The sequence below is a fragment of the Phaenicophaeus curvirostris genome, chromosome 6 (assembly GCF_032191515.1).
Source record: "Phaenicophaeus curvirostris isolate KB17595 chromosome 6, BPBGC_Pcur_1.0, whole genome shotgun sequence".
Lineage (NCBI taxonomy): Eukaryota > Metazoa > Chordata > Aves > Cuculiformes > Cuculidae > Phaenicophaeus > Phaenicophaeus curvirostris.
In genome coordinates this window covers 11269373-11292211 of record NC_091397.1, presented here as the reverse complement: position 1 = coordinate 11292211, position 22839 = coordinate 11269373, and the positions used below count along the sequence as shown (strand labels likewise).

Sequence of the window (22839 nt, the reverse complement as noted above, 5' to 3'; positions counted from 1 at the left end):
TGTGAATGAGCAAGTTTTGAGCTTTCTTTTCTCTTTTTTTAGCAAAAAAAAGAGGAGAGAAAGCTTTCTGGGTAGAGAAGTATTTTTTCCTTATCCATTAGGAAACCGTACAAAAAGAAATGCCTGAAAATGGCTTTTTCAAATGAATTGCCCATTTAAAAAAACACTCAACACAGCTATAAACTCTTAAGGCCAAAGTCATGCTGCCTTGGCAGAGGTGATGTAGCTTATACTGGAGATACACCGAGATGGCTGAACCTTAACAACAGACCAAAAATAGCCAACCTTAAGCCATGCTGCAGCTGTGTACAACCCGGCCACCCATTTCCTCTTGCTGCAAGAGTCTGCTAAGCCAAGAATTTCACAGTTATCTGGAGAAGAGAGAGGGAATTGAGACTCTTCTAACCAAGCAGCTATATAACCAGCCTGTCCTTATCTCTGAAATAACTCAGTGCTTGCAGAAATATGGATACACATGGTTCAAGTCTCTAGATAAGTGTCAATGTTAAGATTGTATAGTACTTGAAACCTTTATTTCTTTACTAAACAGACAGCAAAGTGCTTCAGAAAGTTTGTATTGCGATCTATGATTAAGACTGGATTGTCAAACACTAATAGCAAGGTTAACTCTATTCTGAGTATGTCTGGAGTCCTTTTTTCTCTGCAACAGAACATTTTTGTTCTGTTTTTTATTGTTTGGGGTTTTTTTTCTCCCAAAAGACAACATCTTTGTTTGCTGCTCAGGACTGATCTAAAGAGTTTATGAGGGAAGTGTTAACAGAGTGGCAGAACTACGACTATTATTTTACAAAGCAGAGAGTGCCGCTTTACCTGCATAGCATTAGGAAGTCTGTCATTTACACTGTATTTTATAAATACTGTTCGTACTATGTAATATAAGAAATGTCATACTGTAATATTGAGAGAATGAATATTTGACAAAATTATTTGCAGTTAAACTTTGGCAGTCTCACGGTTGCTGTGCACGGAGATTGGTAAGCAACCACTGGTGTGGCTTTGCAGAATTAGTGCTGTGTGGTTCTGAAAAGTGTCCATGCTCATAAGGACATTGAGTGTGGTTTGGTTTGTCTCTCAAGTTTTCTCGCTGATACAGCTTTCCTCTTATAACCTTCTTTACATTCAACACAAACAAATGCATAGTCCTTTTACAGATTTGCAAGGAGGAAGAAGGGGATTTACTTTAGTGTCATGTGGAAAGCTTCTGTGTTTCGTTAACTGATCCCATTTTGTGTGTTTTTAAGACCTACTGGTTTCCATTACTTTCATAACGTGTTGCTTAACCAGATGGGACTGGCTATTAACTCAGCCTTGCTAAAATTTAGTTGGTAAAAGATAGTGCCCTCTGAATAGACTGTTAAAAAAGAACAAGACTGAATGCAAGTGAAATATGAAATATGTGGTTGCTGGTGTAAAGTCGCTACTATTCAACTAAATCAAAATTCCAGTGGCAAAAGAAAAGGGACTTGCCCCACACAGGTGTTAACAGTGTTTGTCACAGCTGCCAGAAAGTGAGATGCTGCTTTCCATCCTGTCCTACTAAGAATATCTGCATACTTGATGTCTGCCGGATATGGCTCGGATTCAGAGACATAGCAGCGCTTGCTGATACTTGCTGGCCAGTGGGAACACTCAGCATAGTTTGCAAGTGTGTGAAGACAGTTCAAGTCAACTTGGCCTCCCTGCATAAATACGCTGCTACAGCGTGTGAGTCTGGCAGCAGCTTTCTGGGCAAGTGACAGAAGTGGCTAAGGAGGATACAATCATCTTTAGCAGAAGAAGATTTATTTCAGTGAATGCTTAAGCAATTAGAAGTTAGCTAGGCAATGACAGATGGGGAGAAAAGCTTTATTTCTTGCCATCTTGTAGATTTATACAAGATCTTGGAAAGCAGCACCATAATTAGCAGCTTGATGGGAGGTAGGAACAAGCTTATAGTTTGTAGTAGCTGCAAGGTGTGTGTTAGCTGAATGTTGTTGAGTCTAGTTCATTTTCCACAATCATTTCAGGAAACTCTTCTTTGGACACCTTGTTTAGGACATAGTTTTGGATCTGAAATCTGAGGGACGATTAAGGTACTTAAACATCTAGTGCCCCATGTTACCTGCGATGTGTGTATGTGACTGGCAGACTGAGCACAGACTGGCAGACTGTGAGAGTCTGGGTCCCTTCCAGAAGATCCCTTAGTGCCTCAGACACCACTGGACACTAGTCTCTCACTAATTACTTGTGTCTGTGGATGACTTAACAAGTTGTCCATTTTTAAATTCAAGAAAGTGGCTGTTCGTGTATGACTGGTGAGCAGATCAGTGTCTAGCAAGGCTAGACTTCTCTTCTGTCCCTGGCAAGGCAGGTAGAAGTGTTGTTCGAAAGGATCCCACTGCAGTGAGGATGCAGGCAGGTGGGAAAAGAAGAGGAGGGATCATGGGGTGTGGTCTTTACCTGGAGAAATGGTGAGGAAGCAGCAGCAGTGCGCCAGGTTCCTACACCTCACGGTCTGTGCTCTGCCTGGCTGTGGGCTGGGCTGAGGGCAGCTTTCTGCTGGGGCGGCACGGCTGGAAGGAAGGAGCTCTGGCACCGGGCTGAAACACGGGCTGGTCCGCTCACTGCTTAATGAAGCTGTTGCTTGAGTTTCCTGCATCTGCCCTCCTGTCTTCAAGCCAAATTATTAGAAGATTAATGGCAGTGTGTTTATCTGAGGAGGACCAGTGCTTCATTGCACTCTGGCTGAGGACAGCGAAGCGTATCCTCAGCGGCTCCGAACAGCCAGATTTCCACTGTAGCCTGTGTAACGAAGGCGATTTACTTCACACAAGGATTGGCCTGGCAGTCCTAAGCCCTGTCTCAGAGCAAAAGCCTTGGATGAAGCACAGCTGGCCTCTTTGCCAAGGCCGCTCTCTCCCACTGTGCAGATGTGGCACCATAAGGAGGTCGCTGCAAGGTCGCAACATCGGGATTTGTGGGAGAGGTTTTAGCAATCGGCTTTTTCCCAGTGACATCTAATCTCTCAAGTTTGCAAAGGAAGAATTACACTGAATTGCAACGTAAGCAGAACCAAGGAAGGAAATACTTCAAAGGTTTCCTTCTTTATAACATCCTCCGTTACGGAGGGCTTTTATCCTGCAGCCATTGAGTCCTTTGTGTTTCCCAGTGCTGTTAAGGGGACAAACAGCCGCGGTGGCAAAATAGACAGTCAGTCCACCTCTGGTCATAAGCTTGTGCCCCATCCAGCAGCTACAGATCTGGCCGTGATGATTCACACATTCCTGGCTGGAACTTCTGGATTACTGCTCCCTTTGTAGCCCTTTTTTATTTAATTTTTGGAACACAGCTATATACCTTGGAAGAAAAATTGTTGGCTTCCTGTTGAACATGATCCAGTTCAAGATCTGCATGGACTTTGCTATGCCTGCTTGTAAGGGTTTCTTGCAGGCTTTGCCTGCCTCCGGCTGCCCCTGTCTGCACTAGAGCAGAGACAGAAGCAGCAGCCAGGGGCAGGCAGAGCCTGCAGGGGTTAGGGTAAAGTTATGGAGCTTTTAAGGACTGCAGGAGAGGCCATGTATTCCAGCTCCTTCCCAGCTGAATGCAAATTAGCTTCTTTGTTCCAGTTTTGCAGTCTCATACCCATATGCACATGCAGTTAGCTCAGATAATTAACATAGTTTAGAATTGCAGTAGTAAATAGAGCAGGAAAGGGCATTGGTGACAGAAAATTCAAGTCTTTTCTGACTGTTAGATAATTTCATGGGCATTTTTTGTGCAGTTGGAAGCATATTCAAATAGCAAAGTGAGTCCAAGTGCAAGGTCCTACACCTGGGTTGGGGCAATCCCCGATTTCAGTACATGACGGCGGATGATGTGATTGAGAGCTGCCCTGCAGAGAAGGACTTCGGGGTGCTGATTGATGAGAAGCTTGACATGAGCCGGCAGTGTGTGCTCGCAGCCCAGAAGGCCAGCCATATCCTGAGCTGCATCAAAAAAAGCATGGCCAGCAGAGCAAGGGAGGTGATTCCACCTCTCTGCTCCTCTCTTGTGAGACCTCACCTGGAGTACTGTTTCCCATTCTGGAATCCTCAATGTAAGAAGGATATGGAGTTTTTGGAACGGGTCCAGAGGAGGCTACAAAGATGATCCAAGGGCTGGAGCACCTTCCCTATGAGGACAGGCTGAGAGAATTGGGCTTGTTCAGCCTGGAGAGGAGAAGGCTCTGAGGAGATCTTATAGCGACCTTCCAGTACCTGAAAGGGGCTACAGGAACACTGGAGGGGGACTATTCATAAAGGCTTGCAGTGATAGGACGAGGGGGAATGGGTATAAACTGGAGAGGGGCAGATTTAGGCTTGATGTAAGGAAGTTTCTTCACTATGAGAGTGGGGAGACACTGGAACAGGTTGCCCAGGGAAGTTGTGGCTGCCCCATCCCTGGAGGTGTTCAAAGCCAGGTTGGATGGGGCCTTGGGCAACCTGATCTAGTGGGAGGTGTCCCTGCCCACGGCAAGGGGGTTGGAACTAGATGATCTTTGAGGTCCCTTCCAACCCAAACTATTCTATGATTCTATGAATTGGGGATGCAGCCTTATATGCTCAGCATTTCAAAAGCTGAAATAAAATGTGAGAAAAAGAGCATAATGACAAAATTATGCAAAGACTTAATTATTTAAAACTTTACTAGAAAGTAGTCCTTTTTATTATTTTAGTCTTTGAGAAAACTTAATTTCTCCATTTTCTCAGAGTTTATTTGGAGGTGGTCATACTGCCTAGCCAGGTACTTCTTAGAGAAGGCATCTAAATACATTAACGTGAATAGCCCATAGATTTTAAAGGAAATATTGTAAGGTGGCACATTTAATAGATGAAAATTAGTGTGAATACATAAAAAATGCAAATTTAAGACAGATCTAATCTTCATAGCTCAGACAGCAGCCCCTTTTGTCTCTCAAAAAAGGGATTAAAAACTCAGTGTTCATTTCAGGCTTGAAAGTGTTTTATGTAAAGATGGTTCTTTCTCAGAATTCAGAACTTTCGCTGGGCTTTTGATTTCCTTTCTCCAATTTTCTGTATCATTACTAATTACTCTTTTAAGTTTGTTGCCTCTGAAATTTTAATGTTGGAAACCTTTAAGAATAAGAATATTTGTTTTCTTAAGGCGTCCTTGTTTCATCCTACTCACTTATGAAGTTTAAGTGTTGACTGTTGCAGCAGGGATGCATTTAAAGACTTCTTTTTCTGTCAAATGCAGGTAGTTCTGCTGTAGTGCTGTGAGAATTAATCCTGCAGATGTGCTCCTGTATCCATGCTGAGTTTCCAGTGAAAGAGAATTCAGTCATGTTTGTTTCTCAGCATCAAGGTGGTTCAGCATGCAAATACTGGAGGAATTTTAAATAAATTGAAAACTGTGCAAAGCATAGTTTGATGATACAGTATTATCGTTTTCATAAGAAGTGATTGCACTTAATACGTACTCAGTAACAAGCAGCAGTTACCCTTCCAGTTTTCCTTAAGAGGAAAAAAGGAGATCCTGGCTTTCTCATCGCTCATTTTATTTGTATCAGGTTTGCACTTAAAAATAATTCAGTAGTATTGCATTTTATAACCAGGATGTAGAAGAACTCATTATAACAACTGCCTAGCTTAGTTATAAATAGAAATACTGCATGTTTGGGAGCCTGAACTGCTGAACCCCATAGGTAATCTCTTGTCAGAACATATTATCGTTCAAGTTATTGGTGGGCATGAATTAAAGATTTGTTACTGTCAGACTGAATACTGCTTAAAGACAGTACCTAGGGGACAGCCACGAACAAGGGCTGCTGTTCTTGGTATTGTTCACGTGGAAGTAACAAGGTTCCTAAACAAAGGCAGTCTGAAAGAGCTTGCGTAGTTGGAAGATGCTGATCGGTTGAAGGATTAATGAAAAGCATGTAACGTGCCCAATGAGGTCTAGATGAGATCATTTTTACTTTAGAGAACATTGAGGTAAGGTCTTGATAAGGATTAGTTGACTACTGAGATGGAGGGATGAAGCAAGGGAGAAGAGGGAGAGTAAAAAGGAAGGGTGCCAGGAGCAAGTGAAATGAAATATAGAAGGGAGGATATGGGAGCTGGTGAGAAGAAAAAGCCAAGTTAAATGGAAGAAGGACAGAATTAAAGGTACAGCCATATAGGTGCAATAAGGATTAGAGAGTCCCTGCTGCTTCAGTGTGCCCCTTTGACTGCCAAGTGTTTTCTGTTTGTTGTTTTTGTTTATCTTGTCTCTACTTCTTGGGAGTAATTTCCTTTTTCCCTTGATGGCTTGGGGTGAGATACATGCCATTGTGAAACCTGAGTAACATCCTCGGAGGTCAGTCTGGGCTGCTGCATTGAAGGGTGTGTTATGATGATGTCTGGACTTGGTGATGTTCCAGACACTTCTAACAGTTAACTTTTGGAGTCAAGATCAAATTTTGTCCAAAGTAAGAGATGTCTGCCATGAAGACCACTATTCTTTACCTTTTTTTTTTTTTTTAGTTTTTAATAAAAATGTAGCTGTCTTGAAAACAAGTTCAAAGAAGACTTCTGATAAGTATTTAAATATTTCCAGTAGTCCCAGTAGTAGTGTTATATTTAGATGGAAAATTAATAAATATATTTGTACTATTTTTTTCCTCTGGTCAGGTATTCTGTTTCTTTAATAATCTTGTAAAATATGAAAGGAATTATAACATTAATTTTACTAATTCTATGTTAACAGGCAAACTTTGGACCAGAAGTATGAAGGTTGCTTACAATATACTGCATAAATTAGGCACAAAACAAGAACCAATGGTACGACCTGGAGACAGGGTGAGTATATCTTGGTGATTTTGAATTGACATGCTGGCCAAGACAGAATGAGTTAAAGACTGATTATTCAAAAATTTTTAATTGCATAATAACTAACGTGACCTGGCACCTGCTGAGCAGTTTTTTGCAGTTAGTTTTTGAGATGGTAGAAACAAAAGAAGCATTGTGCAAGACAGAAGCAAGCAAAATAAGCACATTATGGCAGCCAGTTGAATAAGTAAATTACACTGATGGGCAACATGAAGAATATTTCCATTCCTGGTTCCTGACTGATGCAGCTATTGCTGGAGGCTGAATCTGTGTGAGTGGCTAAAGTCCATGGAGGGCAAGGGTTACAGAGGTAAAACCTGAAGTTGTTAAATGAAGACAAGTACATCCTGTGGTTTTGCTACTGACATACTTAGAAACCGATCCCTTCTTCTGTCAAGGCTGGCCAAGACTGCTACCCTTTCTCTCTGCCAGAGTGTGTACAGAAATTTCCACAGGTCCCATTCCAGGTTGGCTTTAAGCCATGGAATGGAGATTCCAGAACAAACTCATCAGAAAATTTTGGTCCTGCTTTAGTGCCTAAGAGTTGTGAGGGTGCAATTAAGTCTTCCTCCTGCAGGATCCACTAGCAGTTCTCAAACTAGTTCATTTGGTCATCTTGTGCCATACATGAGAAACACATCTGTTTGCAGTACAGATTTCTTCAAAAATGAGAGCATGCAGTAATGCTTCCCAAAAGAAAATAGAAAAAATAAAAGAAACCTGACACTCCTTCCTATGTTTCTTTTTGAAACAAATTATGAAGAATGTAATTATAGAATTTCTAGATCCTTAATCTAAATTGCTTCCTACAAAGGCATTCAGCCAGGAGTAGGATCTGAAGACACTCTTTTACTTCATATTAAAGTATGTCTCTAAGCAACAGCAGCAGAAACAAGTTGTTCAAGTGTACACATCTAAACAATCCAGCCAGAAAGCTCCCAAGGAGTAAAGTTCACATATGGGCAATGCACATCTCTCCCTGTCTGTTGTATGTTAACTGCCCATCTTCATATTGATTTACTGCAGCAGCCACTGGCATCTCCTAGCATTAAGAAGGGATTTGTGGATAATTCAACCTGAAAGCTGGAAGTTTAGCTTGTGCAGGACACATAAACAATAAATTGCTGCTCTTCTAAAATAAGTCCACCTCGATTACAGCAAAATAAATAGCTGAGTGCTGAAAGCATGTGCTTCACATTGCAAAAACATCTTGTCTAGCATCCCTGTGCAAAAGAAACATGGTCATTTGAAGCAACTTCATGTTGAAGATGAGGTGTTACTGTAGTTCCAGTGTTCTAAGCTGTTATTCTGTTTGTTACACTCCTGTTGTAATAGCATAAAAGCATTCTGACCTCTTTGAAGATGGCTTTTTATTCCAAGTAATGTATTTTGTGTGACAGCAGTTAAAGGTAGTTTTTAAACCCTAAATGAAATACAGACATATATTTCTGTGATTGTCTAAATGAGTGTATAATTGTTTCCTTATGTTAATACTACGTAAAATTCAGAAAGGCCTTTTCCCTTTAAAAGCATCTTCTAACAATACAATCTCTATTTTTCATGACTTTCATTCATTGTCTGATCCAAAAAATAGGTGAATATACCTGCCTGTGATTCCATGTTTCTGGTATTATTATGGTACACAACAAACCATATTTGCCTTTTATAGCAACTTCAGGAATTTAACCTTGTGTCACTCCAGACAGCTGCTTGGAAATTAAGCTTGCCCTCTGAGATATTTAGCAGATAACCAGATTCTCTTCTAGTAATACACACTCTGTGTTTTGTTTTCCTTCAGCCTTATCCTTTTTTTGCTTTTACAAACATTATTTATTTATTTGGTACAAGTCTGCTAGAGATTAATGGTTTTTGGAGGGGAAGTTAATGTCTTATTCCCACCGGACTTCAGTGAGACTTTTTTTCATGTCTGTCAGCTTCTTTGCAAAGATTCCCAGCCGAATCTTTGTTGCGTGTATGAAAACAAAGACCAACACAAACTCCAACAATCCTCAAAGTATCTTTTGCGATCTTTCAACATCCTTCAGATGTTTGCTGGGCTCAGTGAACTCTACCATCCCCTCAGTGGACATAGCAAAATCCCTTCCTTTCCATTTCCCTTGAGGCTATTTTGAGTATGTGCATGGAGAATACAGAAAGTAAGCTCTGAACAGTGATTTCCAGCAGTTGGATTGTTTCATGTGCAAATGAACAGATCAAGTAGCAGTGTACTTTCTCTGAATTTTCTCTAAAACGTTCTGAAGTTACGGGCTTCAGCTTAAAAGAAGAGAAATTTTGGACACACTTAGATGAGGTTGGATAGATTTCTTCTAGTTGGAAGAAATCAAGTTAATACCTATGGGAGGTAACTATCTTTGAAGCCACATGAAGTCACTGGAAACATTTTTAATCTCCAGTAACTGAACCTTGGAGTGTATCTGAAAACATGATGATTTTACTTCAAGGAACTGAAACACAGAACTCCTATGGATACTAAAGCAGTCAGAACTCAAGAGTTATTAGGTAGTTTCAGCAAATTTTAAGATGCTGTAATAATGCACTCTGATCCTGTGTGCAAGCCCTGAGGAATTAAGTTTGGAGTAATTTGCCATGCCTTTTGCATGCCACTTGAGTTGACTGTGCAAGATAGATACCAGCTGCATTACAGCTGTTTCAAGACTTGAGTTGAAAATGTGCATCCGTCTGAACCAAAACAAAAGTGTAGACAGGATCTCATCGCTACAGTCGTTCACTAGTAAGTGAGAGTAGTAGTCTCCCTGCTCAATCCTCAGTAAGACCCTACACTCTTGCCTCTCCTTCACTTTTGCCACTGGAGGATTAATACATTGTTTGCAGTGTCTGCAGAAGTAAACTGCACAGTTCAGCGCACTGGGGGAGGGTGGGCACCCAGTGAGCATAGAAGTGGTTTGTTACAATATTTGATCTTCTCTTGGCATTCTTTTATCTAAATAGTTCCCTAGGTCTAGCCCTAAAGCTGTGAAGTTAAATAAATCCAGGCCTAGGTTGGCATGCTACGTGACTAGCTCTGGATGGAACGTTTGCTTATCTAGATGTCAAGCTGTTTGTGTTCTCTAAGTACACAGAAACTTCTGCACTTGGACGAAAGTCCCATCCTAAGATTAAATTGTTACATGAGGCAAAACGTAGCGAGACAAAACATAATATGTTAATGATTGACACAATGGCATAATAAGTCTGGGTAATTTGAATTGGTCACAGATTCACTTTGCTTTAAGTAACTTCAAGCAAATTATTAAATTAGAATGTAAAATTCTATTAGTTCTATTTACTTGGCTATTTAGCATCTGTAAAGCAATCAGTAAATTGAGAACCAGAAGAAAGGTATTGCCAATGTAGGAAACAATGCAACATGGAAACATTTAACTTCACCATAAGTGAAAATGTTCACAGAAGGAATATCTATTGGAATGCATTCCTTCTGATTCTTCATTCATCTTTCTTTAGATATTCGAACAGTTATCATAGAAAAGTTTCAGTAATCATCTCTGTCCAAAAGGAAGCACGGGAATTCCAATTATTGTTATCTGAAACCTAGGCTAAAGCATTTTTAACATACAACTCTTTCTTTCAGGTAACACTCGTATTTCCTAACAATGATCCTGCTGCTTTCATGGTAGCATTTTATGGCTGCCTGCTTGCGGAAGTTGTCCCCGTCCCTATTGAAGTGCCACTTACAAGAAAGGTAAGGAACTGAACTTTTTTTTCTGTGCTGCATTTTAAACCTTATATCAGAACAAATCACAATTGAACATAGCTTTTAAGTGCAGTTTTATGGTTAACTAGCTCTTAATCTGAGGATACAAAGATAGTGCTGTGTGGTGAGTTATATATAGTTCCTTCTTTACTGTGATTGAAAATCTGAAGATATGCTTGCAATTCCAGCAAATGCAGGCCCATCTGGAAAAGAAGAGGAAAATTTTCCAAGAGAACAGCTTTGCCAGTTCTAGATGGATTATCTTTGTAGCAAGTGCTGATTTTCCACCTGTCCTTACAACCCAAGCTATGTTATAATGCCACTAGTGCTGTGTATGCTACTTCAAAGTGGTTATGGAAATGTCTTCTCCGTGTTTGTATGTATATGTGTATCCTGAAGCTTCTGTCACCACAATCATCTCTGCCAGGGGTGGCACTTGAATAAATTAGGTCTGGGAATTCTTGCCACAGAACCTACATTCATAGAGAAAGCTGACCATTGCTAATCAAAATCCTTTCACGTCCAGTGTTGTTTCAGAGATTCAACAAAGTGTCCTAGGCAAGTTTTGGTAGTCAGTGGTTCCAGCCAGAAAGAATGACTGGGGACAGTGAGGGGAGAGGGCTCAGTGGTGTAGATGAGCCACAACTGGGAAGATTACACTGTTGCTGCTAAACTTGCATTTTTTTCTGACGTTGTATGCCTTGAAGGCTGTAAACACAGCAAAAATTATTTATTTGTTTGTTTATTTATTACAAGTTCCTTTTGTTATATCCCCTTAATTTGACCATAGCTGGCCACAATGTCTGTTCTAAGGTTCTCCGAAATATCCCGTTATATAATCTCTTTCTTATTAGGTAGCACTAATAATGCTTTACTTTAATTATTTGGTCTGGAATTGACCACACAAAGTTTGTTCTTTAACCCTTACAAGCTCTCTTTCTTAAACTAAATTCATCTGGAAAATGTTGACTGAAGCTGTGAGGTGTTTCCAGGGAAAGGGCTGGGAAAATATATTGCTTTGCTCATATTCTCAATTTTTCAGTTGCTGAGGGCTTTTCTTTGAAATGCTCTGGTGTCACAGCACCCTGGAGCAGAAGCTCAAATCTTTGTTTTGTGGATGGGTACCCTGCCTTTCAAGTGAAATCCATGAAAACAAGTTTCTAAGCCTCGTAAAGTCTTTGCAGTTTGCGCATCTCACATAGCAATTTAACAGCTAAAAATATCTGGAGATTCCTTCCTAACTGAACATGTTTGAACCTTCCTCATCTCTGAGAATCTGAGTTGATCTCATCATTTTCCCATTATGTTTAGACACCCTGGCCAGCATCTTCTGATGTGCCCTTGCCGTGATAAAACCAAGAGCTGATAGGGAGAGGACAGCTGGTAGCTGGAGGAAAGGAGAGTTTGCTGAACTAGTGAAGGAGTAGGGAGAGATGGGGGAGAGAGTGGACCAGACAACAAAAGGCTGTGATCCAGCTGAGCAGATTTGAGAGTAGCGGAGCAGAAGGAAGGACACAGGGAGATGAGGGAAAGAGGAGACAGGAGGTGCTCCACCTTAACTGGCTAAGACTGCAGGAAGGTTGCAGGTGGGCTGGAAGAGCCATGCAAGGAGAGAGGCAGACTCAGCAGATGTGCCTGCTTTGGGGAATAGAGTTATGCTATTTATTTGTAAAATGGTGTATTTGAGAGCATGGAGAGCTGGAGATGACTATAGAATGATAATAACGATTTTAGTAGAAGTACAGCGCATTTGCATCAGGCTCTCACTGTGCTTTCACATGTGCATTCGATGCCTTAAGATAGTTTGACACAATTGCATAAAACAGCGCGTTATTTCAATGTAAAACAGATTTTAAACATTTGAACAAAAATTGCTGAGCAGACTGTGTACATTTTAAGGTCATTCTAACTGCTCACATGGATAATGGAACTATTAGAATGGACCCAGAGGAGTGCCTTGATGGTGACCAGAGAGCTGAAGCACCTCTGCTATGAGGACAGGCTGAGAGAGTTGGTGCTGTTCAGCCTGGAGAAGAGAAAGGTCCAGGGAGACTTTATAGTGGCCTTCTGGTACATGAAGGGGGCATAAAGAAAAGCTGGGGAGGGACTTTTCACAAAGGCATCTAGTATTAGGACTAGGTAGAATGACTTAAAATTGGAAGGGAGCAAGATAGAGATTAGACATTAGGAAGAAATTCTTCACAATGAGGGTGATGAGGCACTGAAAGAGGTTGCAGTTGTGGATGCCCCATCCCTGAAAGTGTTCAAGGCCAGACTGGATGGGGCATTTGGCAGCCTGGTCTTTTGGGAGATGTCCCTGCCCATGGCAGGAGGGTTGGAACTAGATGATCTTAAAGGTCCCTTCCAACCCAAACCATTCTGTGATAACCTGCTTCCATTCTAGAAAAAAAAAAAAATGCAACGTACCTTTGAAGGATACAAAATCTGATATGGCTTTCCCTGTTACTTTATTTTCCAAGGTTTAATGACATCTGACAGGTGTAAACTGGATGTATTTTGGACCATCTGATACCACATCCATACAGTAAACTGTAAAATCCAGCTGTCCAAGTAAATATTCTTTGTCAAATTAATAACTTACCCTAATTTGGCTTAACCTATTAGGTGTTTTATTTTTAAAAAATTGTGGATTTATATGGATATGTAAATATGCACATGTATATATAAATGTACACATGCATATATATGTATCTTTATGTAGAGGAATATCCACAGACTTAGACTGTTTAACTATTGCCAAGATCATTCCATAATGTTTAAATATCAAATTTGTGGAACAATAACAGAGATATCAGTGGTACAGTTAAAAGAGCAACATGATCTATGATCTATAAATAAAACTCTGCAATCTCCCAGCATATACTATTGCAAATATTTTTGCATTTGTTTATATGGAATGGGAACTGGAGTGGAAACAATGAGATGAAAATCATGTTCTGAGTAGTCCCAGAAGGAATACCTCTGCTTGGTCAAATGGCAGTGGATTGCTTCTGGCATGCATGGGAACATGTCATTTGTGTCATCACACAATGGCCTAGACTGTTCTTTTATGCTTTCCCATTATTTGTTCTCTTTTTTCCTACATGCTTCAGTACATTCTGGCAGTGAATGGTTTTTTGGTTTGCTTTTTGGAACACAGAGATATGAACTAACAAATAGGCTGACAATTATATTATAGGCTAATACAGATTTACAAAATAACAAGCTGACACAGGATGAGCAATTTCAGGGACTTATATTATGAACATGTTTTCAATAACGAAAATTTGTGTTGGCAGAATTCACACTCTTCTGCATTTTCATAAAGAGTAGTTTTTCTCAGCTCTGTGCAAATTGTTTGAGCTTGGCAGTTTAAAATTGAAAAGTAATGTTAGCAGCCGGATAGCCTTTTGGCTTACTGCGTGCTCTGCAGACATCTATACAGGTATGAAAGTAAAGGCTTTTGATTTCCCAGCCTGCAGACTTTGTGTGGGGATACTTTGTATCACGACTGTTTTGTTTTTTAGATCCCAGCAGTGTTTTTATTCTGGTTCATTACTAGGTAAGGGCCCAACTCTTCTTGCTGTTTTGTTCTGTGTCCCATCTTTACGTGGACAGAATGCCTAGTAGACATGGTCGTATTTTCCCCAAGGACTTCAGGAAACTTGTCTGAGATGGTATCTGGGATGGATTGACTGAGTACCCAGCAACCACACAGTGTTCTCCAGTTTAAATTTATTCCCAAAATGCTTCCTGGTGTTTAGCAAAGACCTAAGAATCAACATTCACATCAGCATAATTTGGGCTCTTTAGGCTTGGGAAATCAGATCTAAAATTAAAAACTGAAATCTCAGGCTTTTTTTAATGACATCAGAACTAACTCTTCATTCCAGAAGCAATGATGAGGGGTTCCACAGTCATTGTAGCAACAGAACATCATGTTTTGTTTCTTCTTTCCCTGCATTAGTACTGCTGAAATATCTATATCATGAACACTCTGACATTTTTTTTGTAAGTAATCCTCATCCCTTGAACTCTGGGCTATGTTCTTTCTGAATAATGTTTCTCTCTCCCAATATCTTTATGTTTCCCCAAAATTAGCAAAGGTCATGTATAACACAACATCTCTTCCATCAGAGCTGCCACTTTTGTTAATCTTCTCTGAAGCTGGAGTATTACAAATTGTTTCATTGTATGTGTGATATGATGTGAATTGCAAAATATATGTCACTGAATGTGCCTTCATAGTAGATGATACGGGATTTTTGACATATCAAGTTCTAATTCAAATAGCAATCTGTGGTTTCCCTTATGAAAAGATTTAAAATCATGTTTTTGATTTCTTTTTCTTTAGACATTTAGGTTAATGGTTTTTCGACTGAAAATTGTCATGGAAATTATTATTATTCTGCTCTAATACAACTAGGGGAGCTAATCTGTTTCAGTCTTAAAATAACATTTTTGTCCTCTGAGAACATTCATTCTTGTGCTCAGTCGCATGCTGTGAACATATGAACAAAGTGAACCCACGTAGATCTTTATGGCCTCCTTGTCATAGGCAGTGAGTATTTGTAGCAGAGCATGACATGAAAGCACATAAAAATCTATTTCTTAGTCAAAACACTATTTCCTAGCCTGTTAGATTTAATGTTATGGATACTTCCAACAGGCATTTCCATGCCCTTTCAGATGCTGGCTCTGACAGAGTGATTGGAAGAATGCACCTGTATGTTGTCATAGGATATCTGGATATACCCACTCCAGGACACTCGTGATTTTTTGAAGGATCATTCATACAGGAGTGCTTTTTATTAAGTCCTGAGAAGTTAGGTTATTAAAGCTTTAACAGCAGCTGGAGAGATTTGTCTCTTTAAAGACAGTGAAATTGTCCCAGTCTTGTATTCCGTTTGAAGACAGAACTATATTCCAAAGGAAGTACACCCCAACGCCTTTCCTACTTTTTCAGGGCCCGAGATAAAATGAGCTTTGTTTCCTCCCATCCTTAGTTATAATTGGGCTGAAGTGTGCTAGAAACACTGGAGCTCTATGTACTTTTGAACATCTTGTCACAATTCATCTCTTTCTCTATTTCTCAATTTAAAATATGCATTAAATGTTATGTATTTTCTTTTTGGTAACATAGTTTTCCAGTCCCTGCAAAGAACACTGGTGCACACCGCTGGACCCGTGTAAGCCCTCTGCCCATCCTACCCCTGTCCTGTGCCCTCCTCTTACGTTTCAGCATCTGGGCACTGAGCGGAGGTCTTTGCTGAGTTGGCCACAGTTAATCAGATCCTTTAAAGTCTACCTTTTTCTTTTCATGTGTTCAATTTTAGGAAATAATGGTTTCCTAGAGAGCATACCACATTTCATGCGGTGTCCTCTGCCAAAAATAACTGTTGTCATGCTTTCATTAAAACTTTTGCATGTTAAGACTGCTCGTAGTTACAGATTCCATTTCCAAATTATAAGTAGATACCAAAGCTCTGTCTAATGAGATGACTGATTTCTTCACCTTAGAGCTAGTTATGAAAATTTCACCTACTTTGTGTTTAATTTTTCTTTAAGCTTTTATTATTTGCGTTTTAAAAATGGGGACTTTCCTTGATTCCTTTTCACTTCTGGTTCAAAAGTGGTGGTGCTTGCCCTTTACATCTGATGGCTGCCCTATTTGTTCTTTACCAGCACATTTTTGTTAGCATAAGGGCGAATGAAGCTGAAATAAACGGCTAACAGAAAACAAGATTAGTTCAGTCTCCAATGCTTTGCCACGTAATTCTCATTTTGAAAGCTGTCTCGGATTTGCAAGTGAACAGGAGTAACCTTTATCAGGGCAACCTTTGCATAGTCTGCCTCTTCCTTCCTTCCTTATTAGATAAGGACATGCACTCTCACTCACAGAGAAAGGATCATAATTGTTTTCCTTCACACAGACACTCTCACAAAGCACTATAAAAATGACATTAACAGCATGCTGAAATGCAACCACACATGGGATTTTTTTATCTTGACAATGAATTATCACTCTCTGCAGCAGAAAAAAGACAATTTACCTCCAGGTACTGGTGAAAACCTTTAGGGAACCTTTAATAAAAGTCTTTAGAGAACTTTGAATGGTTACCTACAGCAGAGAGGATTTCTGGCTCGCTTCATCTGAAAGATTGATCTCTCTAGGTGTGTGCAGACATAGACTAAAGCTATGCAGACATCATTTTTCATACCTCAGCAAGTATTATGCCTTCAAGAAATGTAAAATGATAGTTCCAATGTTAGGAATTGGTCTCAAACCTCATGCTGCAATGCATCAGCTCTATCTTCTGCCTTCCACCTGCATTACGTGTCATTTCAAACTGTGAATTGTGGAGGATATGACAGTGAGCATCACTGGCAAATCTCTCCCTGTCTGCGGTTGGGACTGCATTGGTTGAGTTGTTTCACCTGGTCTCCACTGGCTCCCTAAGGTTTTTTTCTGCCCCCACAAAATTCAACAAAATAAAGTGTATGTGGCAAGTTGAGGGTTGCCAAAGTAGCAGATTAGCATAAACTACTAAAATAGCAAGTAACACTGTTGACAAAACAGTGAGTCCCAAAAATTTATTCCCATTAAGGGGCAGGAGAGTCGTTTTATTTAAGGTGGAGGAAGGATATTTTTCTTCAGCAGCAGATGATTTGGTTTCTTTTTTTTTCTACTTACAAAGCAGTTTTCTGCATGGCACACATTCTTTTTACATTACTCAAATGTGGTGCAAATAGCTTGTCTCTGAAAACTGAAAAAATCAATACCTTTAAAAGTCAGTAGCCTTTTCCCTGGCCCACATGGAAGCTTTGACTGCTTCACACAAATGACTGCATTTTCAACTCAAACTTTATTTTTGAAGCTTACAGGTTTTACCCAAGGTCCTCACTGCTCTGGGCCTGTCATGCTAAGGTATAAGGAACAGCAAAGTTGTTTATGTGCTTGAGTGTAGGTAAGGTTGTGATGTGTCCGTGGGATGTATAGGGGCTTTCAGCTTGAGATGATTTCAGATCTTCCACCTACTGGCTGTCAGTCCAACACCGTTTGAGTAGTTAGAAACAATTGCTTGTGTGGGGCAGCAGGTAGCACAAGGCACCTGCATGGGGCAAGAGGTGTCAACTCCTTCTTCATGTCTCCGCTATCTGCTGTACCTTTTGCTTCTAAGTCAGGATGAAGCCACCAGAAGCAGGCAGAAAGTGATGATAACTAGTTAGGAGGTGTGAGACTGAGACTGAAAGTGGCAATGATGGACACAGACTAGCAGACTGCCAGAAAGCTTCCTTGTGTTTGTAAGATCCTCAGCCGGAGCTTCTATCACCTTGGGAACAGTGTCTATCACGATACCACTACTTTGACATCTTGATTTGCTTTTTTTCTTGCAAGGCAGGATTTATTGTGGGCACAAAGGGCATGGCATAGGATTTGAAAGTCTGTAAAACACAGGATATTGTGCATGCATGGTGAAATTCTTCAAATCTCCTGTGGTAGTGTTGTGTCACGTAATTGTTTAACCATGTTATCCTTTTAAATAAAAGAATCAACGATACAGAATAGAATGGGGTGAAGTTTTTAATGCTATTTAAGATGGGATTTTCCTGATGTAAAACAGTCTGTTATTAGGAGCTCTGCTGTGTGAGTAGGTTGTATTGAGTAATATAAACATTATTCTCTCTGCTTGTGTGTGAACTACTATAAATGAATGATTAGTATTTATGTGGACATGCACTATACCAGCTGATATGGCACTAAATGGAAGCATAGCCCTTCTTTCTTGTGATGTCTAAAAAACACAAACTGTTGATACAAGTTTCCTTTTCCTGTTTTGTTTTGCTATGAGAAGAGCTTGACAGATCGTTTCTTAATTGATGAATCCCCGAGGGCCATGATATGCTGATGCTCTGGAGTTGTTTATGTATGTTAGATTTCTTAATGGAATTTACTGTGCTAGTTTCTGCTTTTAAAGACTGGTATTAAATGGAATTTGATTGCTTGAGAAATTGGTAGTTTCTTGGTATAGTAGTGAAGCAGTTTCTTAGCAGTCTATTACAGGGCATACTGTTACAATAACATTTTAATTTTAATTTAAAATTGAGAGTCATGCAGTTGCTGCATTGTTACGAAATTTATATACAACTTGTTTTTAATTAGTAGTTAGAAATTCATACACAAACATACATTAGTAATCATTTTTTAGATTTAATTTAGTGGGAAATTTTGGGTAATTTTGGGTAGCATGGATCTGATTAAGAAAGAGGAAACTGATGGCCACCCTTTATACCAGATAGAGTAGCAGGTCTTAGAGACTATGTCTTGCCCAGGGAGTGATGTTCTCCATGGAGCACTCCAGCCCTCATCTTCCTTCCATTCCTTCTGAGAAGGAAGGAGAGCCATCTCTCACTGAGTAGATTCTAAGAGTGGAGATGCCAAGCTTCATCCTAATGTGGAGCCAGGATCCAGTTTGGCCTAATGTGAAACCAAGATCCACTTGTCCTAAGGATCTGCAAGATGTCCAGATGGACTGGACAACACAAAGAGTCTGTGAAGACAGTAATGCTTCACAAAGCCCTTTTTGTCCTGGAAGGCCCCTGGTGCAGGTACAGTGGGGTCAACAACATGCTCCTTAAAATGTTATTGATGGATACACCAGTATTATTCTCTGTTGTTCAAAGGCTACACTCCCTGTCTCTTTTTTTTTTTTTTTCCTATTGGAAAAGGTGATGCACAAGCTTAATTTTACCTTCCTGAAAAAGTACCTTGTCAGTTTTTCCTAGATTTAATGCATTCCGGTTATAGCAAGCAAAAGCAAAAGCCAGTTCTGGATAGGAGTTGCATAGCATAGTTTTGACAGATTAGTTTATTGTCCCATGTTGTTTGCTCAGCTATCAAAGTTCCAATAATTGGTGCCATATACATATTTTGAAGGGGTATGGAAAAAAGTGAGTGTTTCTTTTTACTCTGATCTGATTACTTCCTCATTTTAGATGGCGCTCTGCTACATAAAAATTGCATTAAAATTTAGGCAGATAGGCTTTGGGGCTTTCTTTCCATCATATAGTTTTGCTTCAAATAAATAAATAGATTAAGACAATTGTTCTGTATTTCTGGTTTCTTGCATGGTTAAGTATGCTTTAGGGTTGACTTGAAAGATATTTCAGTTTGATCTCTTAAGACTCTGTAGTCTGTTTTCTGTGGAATCATTCTGTGAATAAAGGGTTAATACTTCTATGTGGATTTGCATATGGAGCTTTGCTCTGTTGAAGAGCCTTGTGGGTAGACATAAAGTTCATGAAAAAATCATGACAAAACACTATACATAAAGCAGAAATAATGCTGTAGGAGCATAGCACCTCTTAAAGGACAGCTATGGCCTACCCTTGAAAATCGTTACATGACTTTTTAGCCTCACTGCCTACATCCCCTTGATGAAAGTAAAATGTAATGTACTTTCTCTAATGGGCACTTGACTATCTGCAGCGCTCCTTAAATGTGTCTATAACTACTCAATGAAATGGTTATTGATAAATCAGGTTAGATCAGCATATACAGGGATGTCAACGCTGAATGCCCATCATAACATCTTAAGGATTGAAAGCTTTCTCCAAGTGGAAGCATCTACAGTTTGTAATATTTCCTAGAACTATTACAGAATCACAAAATGATTGAGGTTGGCAGAGACCTCTGAAGGTCCTGTGGTCCAGCTACCCTGCTCAAGCAGGGCCACCTAGAGCTGGCTGCCCAGGGCTAAGTCCAAGTTGCTTTTGAATATCTCCAAGGATGGAGAGTCCACAGCCTCTATGGGTAACCTGCGCTGGTCACCCTCACAGTAAAAAAGCATTTCCTGATGTTCAAAGAGAACATCCTCTGTTTCAGTGTGTTGTTGCCTCTGGTCCTGTCAGCTGGGCACCACTGGAAAGAGCCTGGGTCAGTGTTCTTTACACTCTCCCTTCAGATCTTTGTGCGCATTGATGAGATCCACACTTAGCCTTCTCTTCTTGAGGCTGAGCAGTCCCAGTTCTCTGTCTTTCCTCATAGGAGACATGCTCCGGTCCCTTAATTATCATAGTGGCCTTTCGCTGGATGCTCTCCAGTAGCTCCATGTCTTGTACTTGGAAGCCTGGAACTGGACCCAGCGCTTGAGATGTACTTCAGTAGGGCTGAGTAGAGAGGAAGGATTCCTGCCCCCCATCAATTTGCTGACAGTAGTTTGCGTAACACAGCCCAGGACACCATTTGACTTCTTTATACAAGAGCACATTGCTGGTTCACATTCCACTTCTTGTCCACCAGGACCCCTGGATCCCTTACTACAAAGCTGCTTTCCAGCCAGTCAGCTTCCAGTCTGTGCTGGTGTAAGGGCTTGCTCGTCCTTCTCAGGTGCAGGACTTGACATTTGCCTTTGCTGAATTTTGTGAGGTTCCTGTCAGTCCAGTTCTCCAGAGGTCCCTCCGGATGGCACTGCCCTCTGGTGTATCAGCCACTCTTTCCAGTTCCTCTTTGTCGTTTCTGAAGAAATTTGAGAGCAGTAGCCATTTGATGACTTCAGTTCTCTTTATTATTTATGTTGTTACAGACAAGAGGTTGAGTAATTCCTTTGTCAATCTACAAATGAGTCTTGCTAATCAACTAAGATGCTTAAGGGAAAGAGACTCTTTTCCTCTCAATATAATGTGTCAGAGGACAGTAATATTTTCACTTCTAATCAATTCTGTGTGCTGCTCTTAGGATGCAGGAAGTCAACAAATAGGCTTTTTGCTTGGAAGCTGTGGAGTTACTGTGGCCTTGACTAGTGACGCATGCCATAAAGGACTGCCTAAGAGCCCCACAGGGGAGATACCACAGTTTAAAGGTAGGCTAACCCTTGCTTGTCACGCCTGTCATAGGTCATTTACTATAATAAGTCACTGCACTTATTTGGTTGTAGTGGGTGAGGATCAGGTTCGTGATGAAGCGCTTGCCACAGGAGCAGCCACGGCTGCTGGGACATGATTGCCCCGGCTATGTCACAGGCTGGCAGAGATTGCAGCTCCTGCCTTATGGCTGCTGAGCAGTACAAGTGCTCCTGATCTGGTTCTTTGCTGGCTCATCTGGGCTGCCGAGAGCGTTTGTGGCCACAAGCGAAATTAAACCAACAGACTTAGGACTCTCACAGGCAAGAAGCATTTGTACAATTCAGTCCTATAGCTTATGTGGTAGGGACAGTAACCTCTGAAAAGTGAATGGTAATAGACTATTTGGGTCAATAACAGCTTAAACTGCCTATCCAGTTCTTCAGGGTTTGTCTGAGAAGGCCACAATAGCCATGTTAAGAAAGCAGTTCTAGAAAATCTTATTTCTCATGCTATGCTGAGGTTTAAAAGAAACAGTGTTTAGGTAATGGTGACGCAGGCATTTGGGGAAAAAGGCTCTGGCAGAGAAGAGTTCTGTCTTGTCTCATCTGACAGAAACGCAACAAAAGCTGACTTTTCTTTGTACCTCAGGCTGGCCAAAGCTGTTGTGGTTTGTCACAGAGTCTAAACACCTCTCCAAGCCGCCTCGTGACTGGTTCCCACACATCAAGGATGCAAACAATGACACAGCGTACATTGAGGTGAGTTAATGAAGATGCATCTTCTCCTCAAAGTATTGCATATGACACTTCTGGATTGGGTAAACGTTATTCATTCACTAGTCACAGAAGTAAAGAACATTTTGTTTTAGCTTGTTAATAACTAATATTTTCTCATAAGTTACATGTATATTGGTTTCAGAAAAGTTAATGAAATGTTAAATTACCTTTTGTGGTTTTGAACATTAATGTTTTTATGTCATCTGTGTGACTGCCACCACTTTATATTAAACTTGCCTTGACCAAACTTGGTCTCATTCACAGTGTGGGCTTATCCACTAATCTTGAGATGGATAGATGGCAGATTTCACAGTGAAGCTTCTCATATCACAACATTCAGAACCTTTTGAAAAGAAGGATCATCTTGTTCCAGTACTTGCCTGTCACTTACTCCTTTGTGAGTCACACTCCCCTCAAAAGACCAGCATCAAGAAGGGAAAACTAGCAATGCTGTGAAGTTTAGTTTTTCTCTTTTTTTTATTCGATTCTTTTTTCCCACTTCTGCATAGATTCAATGCCTCAAATTCATTTGTGTTCGTATTGAATTTAAATGATTTTTCAAAGGGTATATGTTCAAGTGAGTAGAGCAAAGGTATTTCTATCTTCACGCAGTCAG

The 22839-nt window shown here is 40.4% G+C and overlaps 1 protein-coding gene across 2 annotated transcripts in view; it reads left to right on the top strand.

Moving 5' to 3' along the window:
• Positions 1-22839, top strand: part of DIP2C (disco interacting protein 2 homolog C) — a 148209-nt gene that overhangs the window by 45026 nt on the left and 80344 nt on the right. For both annotated transcript variants that reach the window (XM_069859320.1, XM_069859319.1), the window contains exons 9-12: positions 6748-6839; positions 10480-10590; positions 21341-21464; positions 22096-22205. In XM_069859320.1, coding sequence (XP_069715421.1) covers positions 6748-6839; positions 10480-10590; positions 21341-21464; positions 22096-22205 — 437 coding nt within the window. The remainder of the gene's footprint in view (positions 1-6747; positions 6840-10479; positions 10591-21340; positions 21465-22095; positions 22206-22839) is intronic.